Source organism: Mercenaria mercenaria, chromosome 12, assembly GCF_021730395.1.
Source record: "Mercenaria mercenaria strain notata chromosome 12, MADL_Memer_1, whole genome shotgun sequence".
Classification (NCBI taxonomy): Eukaryota; Metazoa; Mollusca; class Bivalvia; order Venerida; family Veneridae; genus Mercenaria; species Mercenaria mercenaria.
This window is the reverse complement of record NC_069372.1, coordinates 66,483,950-66,497,354: the sequence shown is the minus strand read 5'-3', so window position 1 is coordinate 66,497,354 and position 13,405 is coordinate 66,483,950. Positions and strand designations below refer to the sequence as shown.

At 37.5% G+C, this 13,405-nt stretch overlaps 2 protein-coding genes across 2 annotated transcripts; both read left to right on the top strand.

Annotated features, from left to right (window-relative positions):
• LOC123544870 (uncharacterized) lies at positions 1-5,332 on the top strand. The gene is made up of 2 exons (XM_045330952.2): positions 1-461; positions 4,339-5,332. The coding sequence occupies exons 1-2, from the start codon at positions 248-250 to the stop codon at positions 4,935-4,937; spliced, it is 813 nt and encodes a 270-aa protein (XP_045186887.2). The 5' UTR covers positions 1-247; the 3' UTR covers positions 4,938-5,332.
• A 5,572-nt stretch (positions 5,333-10,904) lies between these two features.
• Positions 10,905-11,804, top strand: LOC128547600 (sodium-coupled monocarboxylate transporter 2-like). Its single transcript, XM_053520632.1, has one exon. The coding sequence runs from the start codon at positions 10,905-10,907 to the stop codon at positions 11,802-11,804; it is 900 nt and encodes a 299-aa protein (XP_053376607.1).
• The last annotated feature ends 1,601 nt before the right edge of the window (positions 11,805-13,405 follow it).

The following is a 13,405-nucleotide window of genomic DNA, read 5'->3' as shown; positions in this document are numbered from 1 at the left end:
GGTCTGGTCGGGCTCTATGCTGTTCAATTTCAAAGCCTGTAACAATTAGAGAAACCGTCAGCGAATAGAATGGGTCGTTGCGGGCCGCGGGGCCACTGTGTTGGTTTTTTCTTGGCGCGGCTCAAATAATAACTATAATAAAAACAAAAACATCAACAGAAAACATGGTAGCTTTACGATCTGAATTCCTCTAAACTGAATATTAATTTTTTGTTTTGCTTTTTTCCATAACTTAAACAAACTGAGCATGCCTCCACGAAAACGGGCCCGGACATCACAAAGAGCTCCACATACATCATCATCGGATGGAAACAAGGGTCCATCGGATCAAGCAACACCGAAATCTGGCCAGCCAAAGAGTCAACAAACACCACCGTCACCGCCGAATAGGAAACGTCAGCAGACACAGCCGGCACCGCCGAATAGGAGCGAAGGTCACGTGGACAGCCCGGGACAATCAGGTGAACATATCCCATTATATACTTGTTCTAACGGCATATTAGATGCTCACGTCAGTAATACTGTCAAGGAAAAAATCTGGTTAGGCCAGTATGTTGACTTACAAACTCTCCTTCATAGCCAGAACAATCAGACCTCTCAAAAACAAACATTTCAATTATTAGACGGAGAATTAGTATTAGCTAAGAAAGAACAATCTGCTAAAATTTTGGAAAAAATCGAAATCTGGTCAGATGCCTTTCTAGTATATATGTATATTTACGGCTTAAAGCGCCCCGGGGAAACCCTACAAATGCTCCAATATTTTTATAACATCCGTTTAGCTGCAAGTAAATACACAGGTTGGTGGGTGTACGACAAACAGTTCCGGCTCAAAAAGTCGCTAGCTCTGTCAACCAAGTGGGAGACGATTGACCCTGAACTTTGGATGCTTTTCATGCAATCATTACATGCAAATCAGTTAAATAGCATGTCCGTTAGCTCAGAGAAGAAATGTTTTGCCTACAACAGATTAGGTTTTTGTAACGAAAGGTATTGTCCTTATCTGCATTCCTGTATAAGGTGTCATGGTAACCATCCTTCCATGAACTGTCACACTAACCAGACCTTTGGGAATGGTCAGCACCAAATCAGATTCAGGCATAACATAATGAGACCGTCGTTTAACACTCGTTTCAGGGCACCAGCCCCAAGGCCGTTTATGGGACAAGGACCTCATGGTGCAAACAAACGGGCTATGGGACCTCGGTATCACTCCAATTAATCTTACAACTTTAGAAAAGCGATTATCGACATATCCAAATAAGAAAGAAGCAGATTTTCTGTTGGCTGGTTTCAAACATGGTTTTAGCTTAAATTATTCCGGGCCGAGAATTCCTCTACATTCAAATAATCTTATATCAGCACGCAAACAATCGAAAATGTTAGACGAGAAACTTTATGCTGAAAAATTAGCTGGCAGAATTATAGGACCTTTCTCGACACCCCCAATCTCAAATCTGCGCATTAATCCGGTAGGTTTAATCCAGAAGAAAACAGGAGGCTGGCGCCTAATAACTAACCTGTCCTTTCCACCTGACATCAGTGTTAATGATTTTATACATCAGGACTATAGCCATGTTGAATATTCCTGTTTTGATAATGCTGTCAAAATGGTGCAAAAAATAGGCTCGTCTGTATACATGGCAAAAGCAGATATAAAATCAGCATTCAACCTATGTCCCGTACGGCCAGCCGACTTCGATCTGCTAGGAATACGGACTGACGACGGATACTGGATTCAAAAAATGTTACCGATGGGTGCATCTTGTTCATGTTTTATTTTTGAAAAATTCGCAACTTTTCTTCAATGGTGCGTACAAAAAGATTCAGGTTCTAACAATTTTGACCATTTATTAGACGATTTCTTCATGGCTGACGATTCTTATGAAAGTTGTTCAAGTTTAATGTCAAATTTTCAAAACACTTGTGAAGATTTAAGCGTGCCTTTAGCTGAAGATAAATGGACGGGACCTATCAAAATAATTACTTATTTAGGTTTAGAAATAGACGCGGAAATAATACAATTCGGATACCTTCCGACAAAATTAAGAAAGCGGAACAGCAGCTTCTGTCTTTAATAAATTCCAAGAAAGTTCGCCTCCATAATTTGCAGTCCACAGTAGGACTCTTGAACTTTATGTGTAAGGCAATACCGGCAGGTAGAGCTTTCCTTCGCAGATTTTATGACGTCATGTGTCAAGCACGTAAAACCGTTTCATTGGATCAGAGTAACACATTCAATAAGAGAAGACGCAAATATTTGGTTACAATTTATCAAAAACTTCAACGGGTCATGCACTTTTATTAATTTCGATTGGGTTGATGCTACTAGTATTGATTTCTTCACAGACGCATCAGGAAACAGCCATTTAGGCTGTGGGTGTTATTTTCAGGGCGAGTGGTCGTTCATAAAGTGGCCCGATTCATGGGAATCAGAAATTTTCAAAGATATAACATATTTAGAACTTGTACCAATTATTTTAGCATTTCATATATGGGGCAAAAAGGTAAAAAATACAAGAATAATTTTACATTCGGACAACGGGGCATTAGTCAGCATTATAAATAAAAAGACATCAAAAAACGGTAGAGTAATGCATTTAATTAGACATCTTATGCTCCTTCTGATGGAAAATAACACTGTTTTAAAATGCAAACACATATCTGGAAAATTAAACAGTATTGCTGATTCTATCAGTCGATTTCAGTGGACAAGACTCAATCATCTACTGCCCCTCTCCGCGGACCGGGAGCCTTGTCAAGTTCCGGAGTCCTTCCTCCAGCTGTTGAGGGCGAAATAGACAGGCTTATCAGCGCTTCCCTTTCACAAAATACACAGAAAAGATATCGTTCAGCAATCGAGTCTTTTACAAACTTCTGCATTAATAGTTATGTCGAATTAAACTGGCCACCAACCGTCGAGCAAATAACGGAATACATCGCATTCATGTCTTTAAGGCAATACTCGCACTCATCTGTAAATTGCCATATTTCTGCGATCAGTTAAGTGAATAAATTGAATGGCCTACTGGATAATACCAAACAGTTTATCGTTAGAAGCATGTTAGAAGGGCTAAAGCGCCTGAAAACAAACACCGATACCAGACAACCAATAACGCAGTCAGTTCTGTTGAAGCTGTTAGATTCCCTAACACACGTTTGCAGATCACAATTTGAAGCCATGTTGTTTACGGCGGCTTTCTCGTTAGCTTACATTGGCTTATTACGTATTAGCGAATTTACTTCTAGCAATAAAACAACAACTTCAGGCGTTCTCAAGTTTCAGGATGTAATCATTGGGTCAAACAAAATACGAATTTACTTACAGAAATCAAAAACTGATCAGACGGGCACCGGAACATCAGTTGACATCGAAATAAGCGATAAGAACAAATTCTGTTGTGAAAACATTGCTAACTATATTGCCTTCAGACCAAATACAGATGGTCCATTCTTTGTTCATTTTGACGAAAGCCCGCTAACTTCTTTCCAGTTTAACGCAGTTCTGAGAAAAGCAATAAAATTTGCAGGTTTAGACGCCAATTTGTATAAATCACACTCTTTTAGAATTGGTGGCGCAACTTCAATGTTTCGAGACGGGACTTCAATAAATAATATAAAGTCCCAAGGAAGATGGAAATCTGATAGTTACAAATCTTACATTCGTTAAAATTGTGACTGATCTCTGACTGAGTGCTAATTTTGGCGGTAATAAGCCTCAAAATGTATAAATTGAAAATGAGTGTGCCTTTGTAAAAAATCATATCTTGAAAGTCACATTCGCTGTCACAGTATCATTATTGCTATACCTGTTGGTATTACCTGCTTGTTAAAGCCATTGGTATATGGCGCACATAATTCAAGCATAATCAAATTAAAATAATATTTATAAAAAAAAAAAAAAAAAAAAAGTTTTGTGTAAAGGACGTGCCAAATGCCATTAAAGCCATTGGTATATGGCAGGCTGTGCAGTCCGCTTTTCGGCAGTTATAATTATTTTCAAATACATTGATCAAGCTACAGCACCGCATCGGGCTGATAGCAATTATACAACAACATACGGAAAACTGTTGTAAGAACAGACGACATTTTGAATGAAGAATACTAATTTTAAGCCAGTTTTCTTTTTTATTCCAGTTACATATCTGTAAATATGTTTAAAAAATGGTTGTGTGTTACCGTTTGTTATTGATAATTCATGTTACTGTTTGATATTAATAAGAGAAAGTGCATTTTATTCACTACAATCTAACCTGTATCCTTACGCCAAGAACTAAAATTACGATACCAATCTTAAGAAAATGGAAATAGAAAAACTCTTATTTCAAAATATTGCAGTTAAGCTGACCAATGTTTGGATAAAAGGGTCCTCCCTAATAAAAGGAGCGTACCATAGACTAGCCTTTAGACCGGATGGCAACAGTTTAGGTTTGCAACATTATAATGTCAGGATCACGTGGGAATTTCTCAGTGGCATGAGAATTAGAGATATACGCAGGTCTGTACAATATTTACTACAATTTAAAGATGAACCAGACATCATTGTCATTCATTGTGGTGGAAATGACATAGGCACCAAATCCACTTGGGACATAACATTCGAATTCAAAATGTTGATAACTGATTTCCTGCAGCCATTACTGCCCAACACTAGGCTTATCTGGTCACAAATTCTTCCGCGCAGAACCTGGCGTTATGTACCATACACACCAACTGCGGAAAACATTAGAAAACGTATCAACAGTTCTCTCGCAACATTTGTTATTAGAAACGGAGGTGGCTATATAAAATACGCTGACATTTCTTTAGAAAAACAATTTTTTCACACGGATGACACTCATTTGTCAGAACTTGGATACGATATAATGCTTAATACACTGTCTTCTGCTCTGTACAAAATAATAATTGAAGGAGAGAAAGTATATGCATGTACATAGTGTTACTCTAACTAAGGAAAACTGACTGTTGTTCTTGTTCCCTTTTCTGTTCATCAGTCTAACTTAGTTATAACTCTGGTTTTGACAGTTTAATAATAAAAATGTTTGGCAAAATTTCAATTAATATAGTCCTGATAAGCTAGCAATGGTCATGACCAGTTATCTTGTTAATATCCTGCAGATTCATGCTAGTCCGCAGATTTTGGCGGAAGGCTCACTCTTTAGCTAGTCTAAATCGCGCCCCTTTTTGGCATAATACTAACATGCATCTGCAGAATGTATTCTGGGATTTTCTACCGTAATCGGGGAAAATCTTATTTTATTAAAATATCTATCATTCAGTCATGGCCAAATTAATGCCAAACCTTAGTTAATTAAAAACGTAAAAATGAAAATGTTTTGTCTTATATACTTACTGTTTCATTTACAGCTAAATCACATTGTAACGACATTTAACAAAAGGATAGTTGAAACAAGAGTCCATTGAATCTCGATTAAAGTACTAAAGTACTATATATAATTGAATGTCGTTACGGTGGGATTTTATTTTCACGGGTACAATAACTACAGTGCAACCTCTCTACAACGGCCCCTCCCTTGAGCAACATCGTTTTTACCTCAACTCCTTTCAAATGGTCCCAGAAAACCACGACAGGCATAGCATGCTATTTTGTTAAATATTTCAAGGTTTAGATGATTTAACAAGTTACTTATAAATAGAAACATCTACTTCAGTATGCTTTGCCTGTTGTGGGTTTTGTGTCCGAGTCGCGTTGCAAAATAATGGGTACTGCTTAAAATACAAGTCACAATTATCAATATTGTCGACATCGTAAATCCGCCCACTCAAAAACTGGTTATTTATTAAGGTGTCCGTGTAACTCACTAGCACAGTTTGTGCTTGATATAGCTGAAAAGAAGGCAATATGCACTGATAATTATTTAATCCACCGTTAAAATTCCCGTTGTAGAAACATGTTTGACCATTTAAAAAAGTGTTTGTCATTACTGAAAACCCGTTTTTATAGCTATCACTGTTTATGCATGACTCTCCATGCTTGGCCTATAACTGGGTTTGAGGTTCTGCTTGGGGTATTTCCGGAAGATTCAATATAGTGTCATTTCTGGTCCATGGGTTCTCTAACATTTCCGAACTTGCAAATGATGTAATCGGGACTATTTCATCGTCACACAGCACTGTATCTCCAGAGTCTACACGCTTGGCCGCATAATCAATGTCAAGAGGCGAACCTGCTTTTCTCTTTGGGTTTACAGCACTATCGGAAAGAGCTTAATACCGATTAGGGGTCTCAAACAGTTTTTGTTGTTGCGCTTTCTGCTGCACTTGGGACTGAGTTGTACGGCTATAGTAACTTGGGGGATTGGGGGGGGGGAGATATTGCCGGTTTTGTTCAACATGTTGCTCAAACGTTCCAGGGGCAGAATTCCCTCTTGGCTGGGGCAAGGGGTTTCTTATAATGCGATTGAGCGTATTACTTTCTGGATCGTACAGCAAAATGTTAACGTACATTTTGTGTCTAATGACTGACACCTTTGCTCCTTTTTGTGTATAGGCACGTGCGATTGAGTACAGTTTTTTCCGGCGTTCTTCAATGTCACGTGGGAAGTGTTCATAAATTTTGTATTTGGTCTGTGATTTATTCAATAGAATTCCAGCACGCCGAACTGTCTCACGATCAGAATAACGTTCAAATTTGGCCATTATAGGTCTAGGTCGCCCATTTGCAAAACGACGGTCCGGGTTTTCCAAACGAATAACTTTATCAAAATTCATTGAAGAAACGTTTACAGGACACTCATGGTTAATATCTGTATTTTCTTGTATGCTATCATTTAAAAAAGTGGGTAATACATTTTCCACATTTTCACGTGACTTAGAACCGTCGACTGTACTTGCCTTTGCCTGGGCCTCATTAATACCAAAGAAAAGGAGATTATTTTCCATTGATCTTGTTTGTATATTTAGACAATGTTCTTTCAGATTTGACGTTTGTGTCTGCAGGATTTTTACATCCGTTTCAAGGGTTCGATTTGAATTTTTAACACAGGATAATTCATCTTGAAGGTTACGTTTTGATGTGATAAAGTCGTCCGTAATATCACTATAGGTTTGGCAAAAGTTTTCAACCTCGGAAATTCGCTTTGCAAGACTTTTATTTACTCCTTGGATATCGGAAATCTGGCATTTCAGGTTAGTGACTTCATTCTCGATTGGAATTATTTTCGAGACAGTATGTTAGATAACCTTCAAACGCGTGTTCATCTCCTGAATGAGTTCATAGAGCCCGTTGTCCTGATTGTGTGCGGGGTATTGGCGATACATGGGGCCTGGCCCCCCAGGTTGTACGAAATATGTGGGGTGTGGTCCAGGGTAAGGCGGAATGAACGCTGCCTGACCAGAATATAAATTCAAATTGTCACTATTATTGTTTACATTTGGCTGGGCTTGTGATCTTGTTCTTGGCGCATCACTTACCCCACCATCATGACCGCCATTACCGCCTTTGTTTCCTTTGTTCGAGTTACTATTCCCTTTATTATCAGGCATTATATCCAGGAAATGTCACTTTGATTATAAAATATCCACATAAATGTTTGTTTTGCAACTATTTTAAAGCTTATTTCCACCAATATTAACACAAAATTGTATTTATTTTTTGAAAACTCGCAGAGAACTTAAAATGTGCGCCATTAACACCTGAGCCTCGTTATCGTTCTTTATAAAAATAAATGAAATAAATGTTCATACTTTCTTTTCTCAATTGTCGTCTTTAACCCAGCAAATTGACAGATCAATAGCACAAAGGGGACCGACGGTTATGTAATAATGTGCATTATACACTACCTTGTAGCTGGATGGGACTCTCAGACAGCTGAATGTTTGTATGTTTCGGGTTAAACGCCGTTTTTCAACAGTATTCCACTTATGTAACGGCGGGCAGTTAACGTAGCCAGTGTTTCTGGATTTTGTACCAGTTCAAATTTGTTCTCCGCAAGAAAATGCCAACTTCCCCACTTGAATCAGAGGTGGAGAACGAATGATACCAGACACAATGTCTTTTGTCAAATCGTCGCGGAGAACATGCCGGGGTTCGAATTCACGACCCCGCTATCCGTAGATCTGCGCTCTCCCTATAAGTGGTTGCGTCTCAACGAGACATGTCAAAACTTTAGAGGTAAATGTATCACTGCGGTGTTAATTCATTAATAATGGAAATACAAAAAAAAAAAACAACAACAACAAAAAAAAAAAAAAAAAAAACAACATAAAGATGATTCTTTATCCACACTTCCATGCATAATCCATTTTATTCATGTAAATGTATCTGCAAATTTATAAATGATCATGTTTAAATCACAAAACAGTGGCACATATGAAACCACACGGTCAAATATGTCATATTATACATGTACGAAACAAACAATTAAAACATAAATGTTAACGTTCAAATAATAAAAACTACAAATGTGATCGCATACACTATCAAATATAACTGAAAAGACAACCATTGGGATATGAAAAAAGTGTTTCTAGTTGACATGTATCTTATATAAACGGGGAGAGAAAAGCATGGCCTTAATACTGATTAAGCAGTTTTCAAAGTTGGTTACCTTTATTCGGAGGTGGTCTTTAAAGACCGTGCGTCAACAAAAAAGAGAAACATTTTAGATATCAGGAAATTAATGCTATAATGTTCGTCGTTCAGATGCTTCAGTATTTAACCACTTGGGCTACCGCCCTAGTGGTTCAATTCTTACGCATCGTAACTCTGAACCGTGGTAAATAAGACGATAAACCACTCGAAGGCCTTGATTATTTTTAAAGTATTTAATGTTTTTTTCTCCAAACATTTTGTCTCAAGCGTAAACCACACTGCATAGTTGCACAGAATGATAGATAACTAAACGTTTAAATGTATAATACACAAACCACATATGTGCAACATCAAAAGCTTAATTGAAATAAATAAAGTTTCTTGTATATCAAATATATATATATATGTCGTAGGCCAAACTGGAATCTAGGCAGATCCGGAATCTGCCTAGACGAACTAGAATTCTAGTTTGGTCTAGGCCAAACTAGAATTCTAATTTGGTTTTGACCGATTCCGCATCTGCCTAGACTCTAGTTTAGCTATACCGATTTCGGATTTGCCTAGGCCAAACTGAAATCTTTCTTATGAACAATTTGTAGTAGATGAAAATCCATTTTCTGGTTTATATTTTTGCGTTAAAGCATATCATCTTGTTTAAGTGCAATTAAAATATTAATTCATTGCTTTTATTACACTGAACTACTAACACAGGTGTTCAATTAGTAATCTAGTTGAAAGTGTGAATGTAAAAGACATAGCTATTACTGGTTAAAGTATTTTATCAATAAATATCATAATCATATTTATTTGTTGTTGTTTGTTTAAATCTAAAACTGAATAATTTGGTCTTTTTTCCATCCATTAGGAAAGAATAAATTATAAAAATTGCCCAAAAGAAACAAAATGTACAAACCATTAAACTTTTAAATTCAAAGGCTTTGACACTGGCTTTTTTAAGGAACACATATTCAGCTATTTAACTGTATCTCAAAATCGTCCCAGGGAATAATAATTGAAGTGACATATGATTGGTTGTTCACACAAAGCTTTCTGTAACGTTGAGAAAAGCACATGATATGCAGTGTCACTGTGATATGAAATATTCGCACGTCATAGGTCCATGTTCTTAACTGCTTCTCAAATTCTTGTCAGTATTCGACCAAAGTCTGTCAGATAAAAGACTTATACTGTTCACTCAATGATTTCATTGTGGAGTTGATACTGCTGGATTACAATGTCTAGGTATTCAGCTTCTGTGTGGAGTTGATACTGCTGGATTACAATGTCTAGGTATTCAGCTTCTGTGTGGAGTTGATACTGTTGGATTACAATGTCTAGGTATTCAGCTTGTGTGTGGAGTTGATACTGCTGGATTACAATGTCTAGGTATTCAGCTTCTGTATGGACATGCTGTAATATATATATACTAGTGTATAGTAAAGTGATTTGATTTTAACGCAGTGTACGAAATAGCTCAAATGGTTTCAGCGTTCCGTTCTGACTCACTAACTAGCCAACTAACGAACGAAGTAACCATCCAACATGTATGATATTCCTCAGACTGTCTCGGCTTGTTAACCCGGCGTAATTTAACTGCCTGTTAAGATATGTAGGCATTTTATTTGCTTTTTGTTTTATGTATATTTTATATCTTCTTTTTTTTATCTCAAGTCTGCAAAACTGTGTTCTTTAACAATGTTGCAACTGCTTATGTCCCTTGTGTAGCCAGCTTCTCCTACAGTGGCCACTAAACTGAAATGAAACCCTTTCCTCTTCCGGCTTGCAGACAGTTCCAAGGTCTCCGTCATTTTAATCTCTAGTAAAACTAAAAAAATGACGTGAACGGCCTGCGTTATGTTTAGGAAGCCATACAACAATCTTTTCAAAGCTCCACAACCAGACAGCATTCCTGTTAGTTAAGTTAAGGAGGCAAAACTTTAACTTTATATGAGCATGACTTTTTCAATCGACACATGAGCAAAGTGTCTTTAAGATGTCTTTATACTCGACTTAGTGATTAAATGGGATTGTAGCAGACACTGAAAAATAACAACACTGATTTCAAGAACTATACTATTTTGTTGCCGCAAAATAATAAAATACGAGGCTCTGCTGAGCATTTTATTATTGTTATTCAACGAGTTTTATCATTGTTATTCAATGTGAAAAGTCACCAATATAAGATTATTGTTATCACATATTAGCCCGTCTTGCTGAATCATCAATATATTTTCTTTCTTTACTTGTTATAGACCGGGACAATTCGACGAACGTCTCATATAAATTCGACCAACGTCTCATATACTGGCCTGTAGCACTGTCATTTATTGTTACTTTTCAGTCATCTTTAATGATACTTGGATTCCCTGCGGAAGGATATGCATACGGCATTGGCATTGCATATCAAGTAGTTGGACGTAGTGCTGCTTACATGTTTACGGCTCTGTTCATTGTTCCTGTCTTTCACCCGTTAAAATTGACAAGCGTGAATGAATATTTTTGTTTACGATACGGGAACAATGCTGTTCGTTATATGACTCTAATTGCTGGAATGATATATAGTTTATTCTACATGGCAACAGTGATGGTTGGTACATGCGTTGCTCTCGACGTCGTTATAGGAATTCCTTTCTGGGGGACAATACTTATTTATACTATTGTCACTACAATATATACTTCAGTTGGCGGTATTAAGGCCGTAATTTGGACAGATTTATTTCAGCCTACAATAATGCTAACTGGAATGACAGCTGTTCTTGTTAAATCAACAACTGATACTGGAGGAGCAGAAAAAGTTATTGAATACGCAAAAGACAGGATCGGTTCGACAGACTTCAGATCTGATCCAACAATCCGTTACCAGGTTTGGAGTACCTCCTTTGGATCATTCAATGCATTTCTGTACGTAACACTTATGCAGCCAGCAATGCAAAGAGTTTATTCAACACCAACTGTTCAAACTGCACGTAACCTGTATTTTATATCCACGCCGTTTTATTGTGTCTTTATGTTAATGGCAACATTTGAAGGTGCGACTATATTTGCCTACTACATGACAAAACGATGTGACATTTTAGGCGCGGGCGTTGTAGACAACATCAATGAAATTTTGCCATTTGCTGTCCTGGATCTTTTTCAAGACTTACCCGGATTAGCAGGATTGTTCACAGCTTCTTTATCAAGTGCAGCTCTCAGTACGATGTCATCATTGCTCAGCAGTCTGTCTGCAGTAACATATGAAGACTTATAAAAATCAGGTTTCCAGACATGCACGCTTATAAAGCCACTAAACTTTCAAAATTCATAGTTTTGATGTATGGTCTTATCGCACTGGGAGTTGCTTTTGCTGTTTCACTAATACCAGGATCTGTTGTCGCTATATTTGTCAGTTTTATGGGATGTTTTGACGGACCAGTAGTTGCAACATTTTTGTTGTCCACGATGTACCGCAAAGCAACTGCCAAAGGAGTTATTACCGGCGCAATATGCGGATCAGCAATTGCATTTTGGCTAAACATTGGAAGCCATTTTTCAGGTGTTTCGCGATATCCATACCTTCCCTCTGGACCAACCGATCAGTGCAGCGTCTACGGTGAAAGTTCTGACTTTTCTAATATGTCAATGACTACTATATATCCTATTGCTTATAAACAAACATTGTTTTCTGTAACTCAGAAAATTGTAACATCAACGGTTTCTTCAGAGCAAAATGTCCGTGACCTTTCGTTCATTGAGACTTTTTACAGTATTTCTTACATACTGTTTTCCCTCATAGGCATGGCCACCTCACTTATCGTTGGATTTCTTGTAAGTCTGTGTACAAATCCGCCTGAGCAGCTTGACGAACGATGTTTGTTCTCGTTGTAGCAGTTAGCACAATGCCCAACTTTATAGTGCTGCCTCACTGGAATATCATGCCGTAGACACGTGACATGATACCCCACCCAGTCACATTATACTGACACCGGGCTGACCAGTCCTAGCACTACCCTCTTAATGCTGAGCGCCAAGCGAGGAAGCTGCTAGTACCATTTTTACGTCTTTGTATCCTGCATTATAACTTTTGGTAACTTAAATAAAGTTAGTCGACAAATGTTGATGCACGTACCTCTGATTTCGGTTACAATTAAGTTTTCATTGTAATTTCATGTCAATATGCACAGAAGAAGTTCAAACAGGTTTTTATCCCTACTAACGTCAAAATGTTTTTGAATGAATTTCATTACAACTCTAATATCACTATATTTAGCATCTACGATGACAATATTGTATGCAAAATCGTTTTCTACTTTTGAAGTTATCCTCCTGGAAACGATTCGCCCAGTGACATGCAATCGTAATTTTCACACATTCCTGTTGTGTGTGATACCTGACTCACTAGAAACAGTATATTTTTATCATGTCTATATCCACTAAAAATGAAACAATAATTATTAGTTTTATTTGGTATCAAATTGTTTGGAAATGATTCTCGACTTAAGTCGTTTTCTTTATCATGACTGTTAGTTAAGTTAAGAGACAAATCTTTAACGTATATAAGCATGACTTTTTCAATTGATACTTGAGGAAAGTGTTTTCCAATGCAACAGAAAGATGCCTTTATACTCGACATAGAGATTAAATGTTAGGGATTCACCTTGCGGCGATAGCTTTCATTTATATTGCCCTTTGAATTTGTGAATATAGCGGGGTCAAGAGTGAGTTTAGATGAGCACCAGAAACCTGTTTAAGCTCCCCAGTGGTGTTTGTTTTGCCACTGATTGTTCTAGGGCAGTGCCTTACTCACAGTTTGTCATATTTGTTCTTTGTGTCCTCATGATTGCTTTGTCTATACGAGGCGGGGGTGGGGGT